The sequence below is a fragment of the Rosa chinensis genome, chromosome 1 (assembly GCF_002994745.2).
Source record: "Rosa chinensis cultivar Old Blush chromosome 1, RchiOBHm-V2, whole genome shotgun sequence".
In the NCBI taxonomy this organism is placed as follows: Eukaryota; Viridiplantae; Streptophyta; class Magnoliopsida; order Rosales; family Rosaceae; genus Rosa; species Rosa chinensis.
This window is the reverse complement of record NC_037088.1, coordinates 14,608,089-14,622,517: the sequence shown is the minus strand read 5'-3', so window position 1 is coordinate 14,622,517 and position 14,429 is coordinate 14,608,089. Positions and strand designations below refer to the sequence as shown.

At 42.5% G+C, this 14,429-nt stretch overlaps 1 protein-coding gene across 1 annotated transcript; it reads right to left on the bottom strand.

The window, feature by feature from the left end:
* Positions 1-1,466: 1,466 nt before the first annotated feature.
* Positions 1,467-2,881, bottom strand: LOC112201932. The gene is made up of 2 exons (XM_040519368.1): positions 2,714-2,881; positions 1,467-2,498 (listed from the first exon to the last, which is right to left on the bottom strand). Exons 1-2 carry the CDS (start codon positions 2,879-2,881, stop codon positions 1,467-1,469), a joined length of 1,200 nt encoding a protein of 399 aa, XP_040375302.1.
* Between the last annotated feature and the right edge of the window lie 11,548 nt (positions 2,882-14,429).

Here is a 14,429-nt window from a genome sequence, read left to right as displayed (position 1 = left end):
CAGATATATGTAGAGCATCTCTCCTGGAACAGGTTTGTAGAGTAGAGGTACCTCTGACAAGTATGCCTCCAAGCCAAGAAAAGCAGCCTCGTGCTCCGCTGTCCAGGCTATTACCTCGACGTGTTAGGTTTTTAGCAATTTGAAGAAAGGCGTACATTTGTCCGTCAGCCTGGAGATGAATCTTGACAGGGCGGCCACCTTGCCTGTAAGAGATTGGACCTCGTTTCGGTAGGTTGGGGACACCATGTCTAATATAGCCTGTACCTTCTCCGGATTGGCCTCAATTCCCCTGTGGCTAATGATGTACCCGAGAAACTTTCCTACCTCGACCCGAAGATGCACTTCTGTGGGTTAAGCCGCATACCATTGCGCAATATGATGGTGAAGACGATTGATAAGTTGGTTACGTGATCCTCCAGAGTTAAACTTTTTACCAGCATGTCGTCCACGTATACCTTCATGATAGTACCGATAACTTCCTCAAACATGGAGTTGACAAGTCACTGATAAGTGGCACCTGCATTCTTTAACCCAAAAGGCATGACCTGGTAGCAATAGAGACCTTTGTCTGTGGTAAAGGCAGTGTGCTCCTCGTCTGCCGGGTTCATTCGAATTTGGTTGTACCCACTGAACGCATCCATGAAGCTGAGTAACCGGTACCCAACAGTGGAGTTGATTAATTGGTCAATTTGCGGGAGCGGGAAGCTATCCTTAGGGCATGCTCGGTTGAGGTTCGTGTAGTCCACACACATGCGCCATGATCCCGGAGATTTCTTTGGTACCATGACCATGTTGGCTAACCACCGGGGGTATGTTACTTCCCTGACAAAGTTGATGGCCATCAACTTCTTTACTTCAACCTGGATAGCCTGGTACTTATCGTGTGTGAAGGCCATTCGCTTTTGTCTTACCGGTGTCGAGTAAGGAACAATACTAAGATTGTGCGTGGCTATCTCCGTTGGTATACCTGGCATGTCCTCATATGACCAGGCGAATGCAGATGTGTTACAGCGGAGAAACGAGATCAACCCTTCCCTGACAACCGGAGATAGCCTTGTACCAATCTTAACAGTCCTGTCCGGGAACTGCTCTTATAGCACCACCTCTTCAATGTCTTCCACGGCACCGGGCCGTTCTTCGTCGAAATCGGTATCGTCTCTGGGATCCTAGTACCTGTCCATCAGAGGGTTAGTAGCTACGTGCAACATTTCAGACTTTCCCCTACCGCGAGATACAGTCAAAGAATAGCATTTCCTCACAGAGGCTTGATCACCCCGGATCGTAGCAGTGCCTGCCGGGGTTGGCACTTTCATCATCAGCATGTGACCTGCAATGAAGGTTTTCAGACGCCAGAGTGCCGGCCGGCCTAGGATAGCATTATAAGACGAGACACAGTCCACTACGATGAACTCTGTTTTGATGGTTGAACAATTCGGACTTTCGTCTACCGTGATCGATAGGTAATCTTATCCGAGTGGTTGGACGATATCTCCTGAAAAACTAATGAGGGGCTCATTATCTTGTGACAGCTTGGCTCTTCCTCTGTTCAAAGCTTTGTATGAATCGCGAAATAATACACTAACTGAGGCCCCGGTGTCCACGAGCACCCGGGACATTATATAATGGTCCATTTGGAGCGTGATTAGGAAGGGATCATCATGGGGCATCTTCAGATCGGCTTCCTCCTCCTGCAGGAATGTCACCGATGTCCATCCGGTGCCACCGTCTTGCTGCGGGGCCTTGTGGAAGTTGAAAACTTCCGGACCGCCGAAACTAGAATTTCGTTTCTTCCTCTGGGGAGGCAACTCTTTCGGGCCCCCACCGTGGAACGTGAAGATCTGGCCGTACACGTCTACAGCTTCTATCTCCTTAGCAGGTAGGTATCGTTGAAGCTTGCCCCTCTGGATGAGGGACTCGATTGTATTTTTTAAAGCAACGCAGAGATTGGTATTGTGTCCGGCATCCTCATGATAAGTGCAGAATTTTCCGATATCCTGCTGGGTAAGTTTACTCTTCGGGAACTTCCTTGGGGGTGGTCCCGGTATCTCATCCTTGTTTTCGTTCCAAATAGTCTCGTATGAAGCATTGAGGATTGTGAACACCTCATACCGGGGTGGTGGTGGTGTCCGCGGGGCCTGTTGTACCCTCGACTCCCGGTGAGGGTGAGTGGTCCCGTAACTGTTAGACCTGGACGAGGACTCTTTGCTTCTTTTGTTTGAGGTATGGGGTGACCTGTCATGACTATGGACCCACTCCCTCTTTCGTTGCTCATCCCTGACCGTCGAGGCCGGTGTGGAAAATCTTAGCTCTGGTCTGGGGGTGTCCCCGTACGTTTCGAATTCGTCATAGGCGTGTCTGATGGCAGTGGCCATCAGCTCGTCGTAGTTAGCTGGAGGATTATGGTTGATCCAGTACAGAAATTCTCCGCGTCTTAAACCCCTCCTGAAAGCCAGCTCATCCAGTTCCTTATTAAGGTCCCGGCATTTAGCGGTAGCCGCCTGCCATAGATTTACAAAAGACTTCAAAGTTTCATCTTCTCCCTGCTGGACCTTTAACAGGCCCTTTGGTGTGTGTATCCCATCAGTGCGTAAGATGAATCAGCTACAAACTTGTCAGCTAACTCCTTAAAATTCCCTACAGAACCGACCGGCAGTTCGTAGAACCAACTCAAAGCCTACCCTAACAAGGTCTCTTGGAACATATTACAACACACTTCGTCCGTATATCCCTTGGCACTTGTTTGCGATCGGAAAGCCTGTAGATGCTGGTAGGGGTCTCCAACTCCCGTATAGTCAATCTTCAGTGGTTTCAATGTATTCGCTCGAATGGCTCCTCTAACCTGTTGGGTGAAAGGGCCCGGGCGGTCCTCGTAAGTGGTCATAGCTCTCCAGGTGTCTCTATTTTCTGTGGCCTGTACCCTTGCCTGCAGGGCATGCAAAGAGTTGCTCATTTGCACGAGTAATGCAGTGTTTGCATCGGTTACCGGTGGGATATTGTGAACTGGCTGTGGTAACGGTGGTGGTGGGAAATGCCTCAAGTTTTCTGGGAATAAGTCTACCGGTATCTAGATTATCTATTGACCGCCCTCCGTAGAAGGTGCTGGGGCGGTGCTGGGGTCTCCTGTTATCAGGGCAGCGTTCACGCCTGCTTCTAGCTGGGATGCTCTAGCCAGGGCCTGGGTGAGTGCCTCGTTGTGCTGGTGCCTCCGGTCCAGTGCTCGGGCCAGTGCAGTGTTTTCATCTTCCAAATCCTGCATTCTCTGTTGCGTAAGGTGGTTTGTTTCCCTATCGGTACTCTATTGTTCCCGATCGATCCTGGATTGTTCCCTGAAGGCTGCGATCTCAGCTCGCATAGACTCCAACTCCGATACCGGAGTCACTTGATCCGGGACCGTCGGGTCCAAGGATCAGAGACCATGCATTTCTTCTTAAACACTTGGCGCTTCTGCTGACGAAGTTCCTGGAGAGAATATTAGTGCCCGGGCGACACTTCTACCCTCTCCTGCCACCACTGGCTCACTCATGATTCTACCCCTATCTGGCGCGCCAATGTTTCTGGTGGCTTTCTCCGGGTACCTCACACAGAATGCTATACCGTCTGGGGTACCGATCCAACTCCTAAATCCTGTATCAAGAACACAACGTTAGAGGGGTAAACCGTACCGGATGGTTTACGCCTCTCCGATGCCTGAGTGAGAAACTAATAGATGTGTATCAAGTAAATAGTGGACAAATGAGTTATTACCCGTAAAAGGTGGTTGTGCTAATGTCTTTATACTCAAGCATGGGAAAGGAGTTTCCCCTATCCTCGATGTGGGACATAGGTTGTTCTTCTGATGCCATGTCAGCCCTCTTATTGTGTAAATAGATGGGCTGTGCTGGCCTTGCCCCGGGCCCTGGGTGCCCGGGGTGGCATCCCATGTGAAGCCCGCCATGGTGGGTCGTGAACCCAGCCCATGGCATAGTACCTAGGAGTACCGATGGGGCCCAGCCGATCGTGCCAAACTTAGTTGAGACTCCCCAGTATGTACAGATGGTCTTAGGGAGCTTTTGTTCATGATCCGGTCTTAGGGAGCTTTTGTTCAGGATCCATCTGAATTGGAATTCTCTTTTTTGCTGCATTGACAACATCATGAGTTACTACACCCCTTGTAATACCACGAGTTTTCTTGACCTGTAAGAAGCCACATCTTGACCCACTTTGCCTATGAGAAACAAGTACAATCAATCCATTTTAAGCATGCTTATATAAAAAAATAGTGCATCTATAGAATTTTAAGTAAACCTTATATGACTTACACATTGGGTTTTCTGCTCTAGTTGCATGATCTGGTTGTAGAGGAGGCTGTTGGTATGGCAGTGGCTGAATGCGTCGCTGTGTCATATTGCATGGCTGAGACTGAGTGAATTGTTGTGGCTGACTTGCCATTGATAACCTCCTCTTCTTGTCAATGGTCGATGCCTTGGTCAGTTTCAACATCCTAGTAGACAACATTAAAAAAAAAAAATGCATCAACTATCAATATTATAATGAGATACACATGCTCCAGAACGTCAATATAAGTCTCCATCGATCATTATAAAGACTCAATAGACCCTATAAACAAAACTCTACCTTTCCATTACGATCACCAATTTGTTACCTGCAATGAAATAACACACATTAATTCACCAATTGTTCATGCTCGACACATACCTATTCTGAATTTCATATATATATATTTTATGAGAAGAAGGAAACCTAAAGCCAAAAGTAAGAAGATTACAGAAAACTTCAAATCTACAAATATTTTAGAATCTTTAAGAGAAAGGGGCAACTGAACAAGTTTTTGAAGCACCGGATGAAGTTGAAGACAATCTAAAAAAGATGAAGAGGACTAAGGGCAGTTTGATCAAGGCCTTACTGCTATCAGTAAGTTCAGAATAGTGATATTATTGATTTTATCTTTATTCTGTGGAGTTCATGCAGTGTCCGATCTAAAACGATATGTATTGCTATCATATTTTCAATGCAAGTGTCTTCAACTCTAGTTAGTGTTATTCGAGCACTTGTATAGTTTTGTGAGTCTTCTAATTCCAACAAAAATAAGTACTACATTTGCATTTTTGACAACAATGGATGGATGAAATGATTATACTGTTATCTGGTGTGCTATGAGCTACTATTTCGGTCAGTTGCATGAACAATCGGTTACGATTCTGTTACTAAATCGATTGGTGATGAGTAAAGGACCAAGACATCATAGCTTGTAAGAGAAGGTAAAAATTTCGCAAATTGAAATACTGAGAATAATACACGCCACACAAACATCAAGCCATCCATAGAATACAAAAATAGCATAGCTATCATGTAGCAACTTAAAGCCCTCAAATACCAATTGATCAAGCAAATGAATATGGTGTATTACCAGATATATCTGACCGAATCCAGTAAAACTATCTGCAATACTGTAAGGAAAAAAAAATCAGCAATGTCAAAACTTAAAAAAATATTGATCGATATATCACCGCAAACATGAAAAATTATAGTTCAATATGACTTGTAACTTTGCAGTTTGTTAAAAAAAAAAAAAAACTTTTTTTTTTGCACGACAAATCTAATTGAAGAGATCTTAGGCCTTTGAATTTTGGAGTAAAAATTCTGAAAATTCGTAGTATGGTTTCTCCAACTATAATGATTATGAGACGGACAGAAGAGAAGAAACAAAAGATAACTAGAGGCTAAGCGAAAGCAAAATAAGAGAAGAGAGATTCCTTGACGGAGACCTTATTGCTCGGAGGTATTGGTGTTTGGAGGCTTGTATGAATAAGACTCAAAGTGGTATTATGCCCTGATCAATATTACAGAATAAAAGGTCTCCTACTTATAGAGACCTAAATCATAATCATCACTAAAGATTCCCGCTAAAGCCTTAAAAGATTTCCTATATTAACTCTCTCCTAAATCCCGCCAGAAGGTCTCCTACTTATAACCTCTCTGCTCAATCCCGCCAAAGGTCTCCTACCTTAAAAAGTCTCCTACTTATTAACAATGCTAAATCCCGCCAAAGTTCTCCTACCTTAAAAGGTCTCCTACTTATTAACTCTATGCTAAATCCCGCCAAAGGTCTCCTACTTATTGATTCTTTGCTAAATCCCGCCAAAAGAAAACGTAAGTAAGACAAAAATTCATTTATTAACTATTGCTAAACCAGCCAAAAAAAACTTCAATAAAAGAAAAATATTGCCAATAGAATTGGGGGCAAAAAATTTCGCCCCTATTTCTTTTCGTCTAAATTTTAAAAGTCATCATAATTCTCCGCATAAATTTTCACCAATTATTTACAAAATAAAAAAAATATAGGAGACCAAATTAAATCTCATCCCCAATTAAATTTTGGGACAAATATTTTTCGTCCCCTATATTTATTTGTCTCTAACAGTGTTGAATGAACAATTCGGAAGACCAAAACTTTTAGTGACAACATTAAAAAATTTGTCCCTAATTATGTGTTTGGGGGACAAAAAATTGGTCCGTCCCAAAAGATTTTGTCTCTAAATGGGTTTTCTCTAGTAGTACATCCACCAGTATCCTCCATACTTCAAATTCTAGATTCTTCACGTATCAAGTGCATAGCCTCCTCAGCCATCAATTTCAATTTTAGTGAAGGACTGTCTATTATTCAGAGCTCCGAAAACAATGGTGAATCGTGTTTCCCACAAAGACAGCAAGCCTTTTTAACCACTGCCTTTCTCAATCTGTTCCTCTTTTTTCTTCTCCCTTTAATTCGTTCATGTTCTTATCTGGGGTTCGGCTGGTTGAGAGTTTTTGTTTCTTCCTTGCTCATGGAATTTGTGTTATGATGATACATCATATCTTTGGATAGGATCTCCCTGGTTGTTCATGTGATAGGGTGATTTGGATACCTTCCAGGCTCTTGTTGGAAAGTATGGTGACGTCTCTATGTCACCAAGAGACCGACTGCTTTTGGCGGTGAGGCAGACGCTCCTACCTTTTAGTCTCTTCCATGATTTTGTCCTGACTTTTCCTCTCTAGCTTGGATTGCCTTGGAGGGTTTCCTCTTCTTATTGGACTCCAGATGAACTTTTACGGTTGTTATGTTTGAAATTTACTTTCTCCTTTTTTGTAATCTTGACACAAAAGTTGGGTCTTTGTTTGTAAACTTTTATGGTTGAATAAAAAATAACTTTTTCATTTGCCAAAAGAAAAATAAGAGAATGCTGAAGGAAGTCGACATCATGTGTGCCTCTTCAAACTAGGGTTTAGTTCTAAAGTTATAATAGGAGAAGGTTCTAGATTTCCTAATTGTATTCTGATTCTATTACCTTGTATGTACTCTGTAAATTCATATATAAAGGGCTCCTATTATCAATAATAGAACACACGATTCTCTCATCAATCTCTCTGCCATCTCAATTTACTTAAACACGTTATCAGCATGAGCCCTAACCCTAGCCCTAAAAACCAAAAACCAAAACCCTAAAACAAAACACCCGAAATTTCTCTCACCAAAAGCTGCCGTAAGCTCCTAGCCCTTGCTAGCCATACCGTGTACTTCTCCTGCAGCCCTTGCTCACCCGCGTGCAGCCTACTACCCCTGCAACATCGACGCACGCCTACTGCCCCTGCAGCATAACAGCAGGCTCGTTCCTGTGCAGATCAGCCTGTTTGCACGCCCCGAAATTTCTTGATCGGGACCTCAGATCAAAATCCTTCCTTCATCAAAGTTGTTCATCTCTGTCTCTTCTATCTGATCTCCAAATTTCAGCCCCATTGGAATTGTTTTTAGACCTGTACACAATTCAAAGTGGGAGCTGTTCAGAAGCGAATCTGCTCTGAATTTCAACAAGTAAGTTTTAAAGATTAAAGTTCCTGCTTTCTTGTCTTTTAAATTTCTTTATTTGCTGCAGGATTTGCTATATACGAACATGGGTTCGATTATTTAATAAGCGGAATTGTGGGGATTCAGGCTAAACGAACTAAGAGCGTTAGTAATCAATGAACTAAGAGTGTTCATAATCTTCAGACTAAAAGCGTCCGCAAGCATCTATTTTTGACCATATTAAACATCATTGTTTCGGTCTAATCCAAATTTATTGGAAATAGATTTCTTGGTAGCATTAAGACTCGGAAATCTTAATATTAGTTTTCGTGGAAGCATTGACTCCGAAACTAATCCGTTCTTGTTTCTCCTTTTTTGGATATCAAACTTGAACGAGCTCGATTTTACTCCATTGGATTCTATGGGCATGGGATATTTATTGCCTACAATCCAAGAGCCCTGTTCTAAAGGAACCGCTCAAGACTCATAAACTGAGAAAGATAATTCCAGGGCACTTACCCTGATGAAGCGCCACATGGAGATGCCACTCTAGTTTGAGTACATGAATGAGGATAGCGCTAGAAACCTTTGGGTAGAGCTTCGTGAATGTTTTAACAAACATTCACAATTTTCCGAACTTAGAAGCATGATGGAATTATCTCTGCTTCTCTAACTTTGACAAAGTTATGGAATATTGTTCAGAAGCTCTCCGCATCAGATATTGATGCATACCTGTGAAAAACTATCACAGAAGAACAATTGATTAGAAAACCCTCAATATCTTCCCTGTCTATGCTATGAGGTCCTCTGATTTATTCCGAACTCATGTAAACGCAAGACGGATCACAAATTTTCGTTAGTTAATTGGAGCTATGGCATGTGTTGAAAGGCACAGTCACGAACTTTGTGAATGGAAAATATGGTAGGCCTCAAGATGGCTACCATAAGCACCATTCAATGGCTAGAAGAAGTCGCCATGGATGATATGATCAACATGCTCATGAAGGTCATCGCCAAAGTTGGCAAATACATGACCAAAGGAGTCATGACGGAGGGTTGGGGGTTGAACACCATGGCGCCACTTTTGGCCATGGTAACACTATTCCAACGCCAATGGTCCTAGGGACCATTTATATTGCATCAATATGCCTCAATCAAGAGAGCATCCTCTACATTATGTTTTATGGAGTACCTGATCAATGGTGATCAAGATATCGAGTTATGGAAGACTTTAAATCTGGCGATGAAGATAAAATGCCACAGATTTTTATTAGTGTAGTCTTTATTTTCCAAGAATTATGTCATGGCAATTATGCCTCAAATCAATAAATGACAATTGTCTTAGCTCTTTCTCACTAGACTCACACAATTAAGTATGATTTCTAGGAAACTAGTTGAGATTAGTGGTACTTAAGCGAGGTTTTCTCCACTGACATCTCTTCTTACTTTCCTGGTCATATTTGATTGGAGTTACCAAATGGATTGAGTGACTACAATTTGTCTAAGTTTGATTTTTATTTTAGATTAGACTTTGGTTAAGAAACTTTGATGTAATCATTGGCTATTAATAAAGTGTCGATTCTGTAATGTCTTGGACATACCTTAATTCGAACTTTATTATTTCAAAGATATAAGAGCCAATGGTTTTCATGTGGAAACATATTGTAAGAATGGACAAGAGTTCCTTTGCATCACCTCTAATGACTACGTACGTATGCGAGTCTTAGAGAAATTTATGTGTTGTTCTAGTGGGTTGGATGCAACCACTATTCAAATCATTGAATCAAACCATGTCATGAGAGATGATGATTTATGGGATTCTGACACATATAGGCTTTGGCATGACCGTTTGGGACACCCAGGTCGTGACATGATGATCCGTGCATTAAAAACTTCACACAGACATCCATTTTTCAGAACGAAAAGAAGAACCAAAAATTGGTTCAAGGAGCTGCACATGCGCCTCATGGCGCCATGATTGTGCAAGACTAGCCACACATGGCTGACGCTGCCTACCCCCTATGGCCAATACATGGCATTGACCCCATACACCCTAATTCAACTTCTTTTGTTACTTCTAAAGTCAATTGTGACTTCATGGCTCAACTGAAATCATTAGTGGTTGCTTCTAAAGCCCAACCTTCGTTCTGCAAAGTCTGCTCTTTAGCAAAATTAGGATCGAGACCATCCTATGCAAAGGACACAAAAAGAAACCATACCATTCTTACGAAGATTCTAAGGGAATTCTGGATTAATTTAACCAACTAGTTGACCGTATAGACATGTTATGGTGTTGGTTGATATGCAAACACGCTGGTCACGTATTGTGCCATTGTCCACTCATAATGTTGCTTATACTATACTCCTAGCACATATCATATGGCTACGGGCTTACTACCCAAATCATCCCATTCAATCAATTCGACTTGATAATGCTGGAGAGTTTACATCGAAAACTTTCGATGACTATTGCATATCATTGGGTATTGATATTAAGTATAATATTCCCATGTACACACACAATTGGTCTCGCGGAAAAGCCACCATTAAAAGACTACGATGGTAGCCCGGACTTTGGTAATGCGCACCAATATTTCTGCTTGGGTTATGCAATATCACATGCAGCTATGCTAATTCGTCTACGACTCATAGCAGCCACTCAACTTTTATTTGCGTTACAGCTATTGACTGGGTTCGAGTCTCATATCTCATATTTATGCATATTTGAGTGTGCGGTTCATGTGCCAATTACGCCGCCACAGCGCATCAACATGAGTCATTGCAACGAATGCAGATATATATTGGACATGAGTCTCCAACTATAAGTTCGCTATGTAGAACCCTTGACAGGCGATCTTTATTTCTCTAGATTTGCGAATTGTCACTTTGATGAGACAGTCTTCCCGTCATTAGGGGGAGATTAGAACGTCAATGTTCAGTAGGAACGACAGGAATTATCGTGGTCTGTCCCCACTATGTCTCATCTTGATCCCCTAAAAGTGACGAGATCACATATACCTGCTGCAAACATGCCTGAAAGGATAGATGTCCACTCAAGAGGACATGGGGCCACCCAGAAGAGATGGGCACGGCACCACCACCATGGATGGTGGTTTAGTGACGCCACAATGTGGCATAATGGCGTCATAGGCCATGGGTTCCACTAAAGAGTGTAGGAGACCCATAGGTTCGATGGATTCTCTCCTTCGGAAGAAAGCGAGTTTGGCACAACTTGATCCATTGATCAATGATTCTCAAAATTTGTCTCAAGACAATATTCTGGATTGTGGTTCTATCCAAGAGACATCGTTGAGGGATGCCTCAACGTTAAAACAAACTCCTGAGAATATAGAGATCTCTACAAATTACACTAGCGTACATGAGGACGTGGGATTATTGAGACCAATGACATCGAACCTTGCTCCGTTGTAGAATGCCAATGTAGAGAAAATTGGCCTAAATGGAAAGATGCGATCGAGGTTGAATTGGATTCACTAACGAAGAGGAAGGATTTCGGGCCTGAGATGCCAACACCTCCTAACATAAAATCTGTTGACAATAATAGGTCTTCGTTAGATAGCGTGATGAGAAAAAGAGATGATAATCTCGCCTTATGGCGCAAGGCTTCTCACAAAACGCCCTGGAATCGACCACGAGAAGATATATTCTCTTGTAATGGATGTCATTGCACTCCACTACCTTGTCAGTTTGGTAGTTTCCAAATAAATGAACATGCAGCTTACGAATGTGGTCACTACGTATCTCTATGGGGATCTAGGTATGGAATATAATGAAGGTTCATGTGGACTTCATTTACCCAAATCAAGTGGCTCTTAACCACGGAGGGCGTTTGCAATGAGGGTGAAACGCTCACTAAAGTGACTACTTGATTGGAAAGGGATATAATGAACTATGCCCCTGCATTTTCATGACAAGTTCTGGATTTGCAATTGTCACGGTTTATGTTGGTAAACATAATTGGAACCCTTGAGAGTTAAGGGAAATCGTTGAATACCTGAATCCGAGTTTGAGATGAAGGACCTTGGGAGAACACGGTTTTGTCTAGATTTAGAACTTGTATACCGTGTCAATAAATGCTTTGCATTTTGATAAAGTAAAAGATGCACTCCCATGGTTGTCCGTAGTCTTGACCCTAAGAGGGATACGTTTCTTCCCAGGGATGATGACGAAGACGTGTTAATTGGCAGAAGTGTCTTACCTAAATGCAATAGGCTCACTATTGTACTTAACACAATACAAGACCGGACACCTCATTTGTTATGAACTTGTTGGCTAGCTGTAGCCGTGTGCCAACGCAATGCCATTGGACTGGTATAAAGATAATCTTTCGTTACTTAAAATGTATGATAGATATGGGCTTGTTCTATCCCTACAGAGAGAAAAGAATGACGGAATAATGAGAACGGATCTCACTAGCCCAAGTGGCACCGTCCAAGACGCCGTGATAGGCAAAGCCGCCGGCCACCCATCCTCCTCCCTTACATCAAAATGATGATGATATTTTGATGGATTTTGCTGATGTAGGGTATCTCTCTGATCCTCACAAATGTTGTTCCCAAACCGGTTATGTCTTTACCATGGGAAGCACTACAATATCTTGGAGGTCTACAAAGCAGACCCTTGTTGCTACTTCCTCAAATCATGCAGAGATTATTGCTCTACATGAAGCCGTTCGAGAATGCATATGGCTAAGGTCTGTGATTAGACATATTCGAGGAACTTGTGGTTTGAAGTCTACCACAGATAAACCTGCATGCATTCATGAATTGAGCAAATGAAATTAGGTTTCATCAAGGGCAACAACACCAAGCATATATCGCCTAAGTTCTTTTACAATCAACAACAACATTAATCACTTCTAAATATTGAAGTAAATTAAATCCGATTAGAGGATAATGTAACGGACTTATTTGCTAAGTCGTTACCTAAATCCACCTTCGAGAAACATGTGAAGAGCATCGGATTGAGAAAGCTATCCGAACTCCTATGATTGTAGCAATCAGGGGGAGATATTGACATTAGGGGGAGGCATGATGTCTACATGTTCGATCTTGAAGAGTGAAGGACGTGTTGTACTCTTTTTGTCCTTCGACCAGGGTTATTTTTATCCCACAAGGTTTTTGTTACCTGGCAAGGTTTTTAGTGAGGCAACGATCAAAGCGTCATCGCCAAGTTTGAGCGGCACAAGGGGGAATGGTGAGGTCTTCACGGCAGATGGGGCAGGAGCTGGTGTGGTCTTCATTTCTCCACAGAGGCAGATATTGCCTTATGCCTTTACTCTTGGTGAACTATGTTCCAATAATGTTGCTGAGTATCAAGTGCTAATTATGGGACTACAAACCTCAGTTGCAATGAAAATCTCAAATCTAGAGGTGTACGGAGACTCGAAGTTACTAGTTGATCAATTACTAACTGTCTATGAAGTGAAGAAGGAGGATTTAGTTCCTTATTTTCAGCTAGCCACACAACTATTAAAGGGTTTTGATGCTGTCACACTAACACATGTGCCAAGAAAAGAAAATCGAACAGCAGACGCTTTGGCCAACTTAGCAGCAACTTTGGCATTATCAAAGGATGAAATCATACACCTTCCAATCTGGCAACGGTGGGTCGTACCAACAATCTCTGAGCTTTGGCATGAAGGCTCCAATGTTGTCTCTGTTTATGTGACTGATGTTGATGACTGAAGGTTCCCATTGATTGATTACCTCAAGCGAAATAATCTTTCCAATGACCCAAAGCAACGCTCGGACATAAGACGAAAAGTACCACGCTTCTTCTACTACAAGGAGACTCTATATCGACAATCGTTCGATGGATTGCTTCTTAGATGTCTGGGGAAAGAGGAAGCTGCTAAAGCTATGGAAGAAGCTCATTCAGGAGTATGTGGAGCTCACTAGTCAGGTCCTAAGCTCCACTTTCAAGTGAAGAGGATGGGTTACTATTGGCCCACCATGGTTAAAGATTGCATGGAGTACGCACAAAGGTGTCAAGCTTGCCAGTTTCATGCAAACTTCATCCATCAACCACCAGAGCCATTGCATCCAACGATTGCTTCCTACCCCTTCGATGTGTGGGGACTTGATGCTGTTGGGCCCATAACTCTGAAATCCTCTGCCAGTCACTCATACATTCTAGCGGCTACAGATTCCTTTTCAAAGTGGGCAAAGGCGGTACCACTTAAGGAAATAAAGAAAGAAAATGTTGTAGACTTCATCAAAGGGAATATCATTCAACAATATGGTGTTCCACAATGCATCATCACTGACAATGCCAAGTACTTTTCCAATAGTGCCATGGAGAAACTCTGTGAGAAATATCACTACAAGTTACACTTCTCTTCCATGTACAACGCCCCGGCTAATGGGTTGGCTGAAGTGTTCAACAAGACAGTGTGTAACATTTTGAAGAAGGTTGTCAGCAAAACAAAAAGGGATTGGCATGAAACAATGGGCGAGGCACTCTGGGCCTATAGAACGACATATCAAACTCCCACGAAAGCTACGCCTTATTCCCTTGTATATGGTGTTGAAGCTATCTTACCCTTGGAGAAACAAATTCCATCTCTAAGGATTGCTTTGCAAGA

What these genes read in the sequence shown, in the direction of transcription:
- LOC112201932 (XM_040519368.1), bottom strand. Translation starts at nt 2,881, where the DNA reads ATGACCACTTACGAGGACCGCCCGGGCCCTTTCACCCAACAGGTTAGA. An exon ending in CCAAGGGATATACGGACGAA is followed by an intron (nt 2,499 to 2,713) that starts GTGTGTTGTAAT and finishes AATCTATGGCAG; the next exon opens with GCGGCTACCGCTAAATGCCG.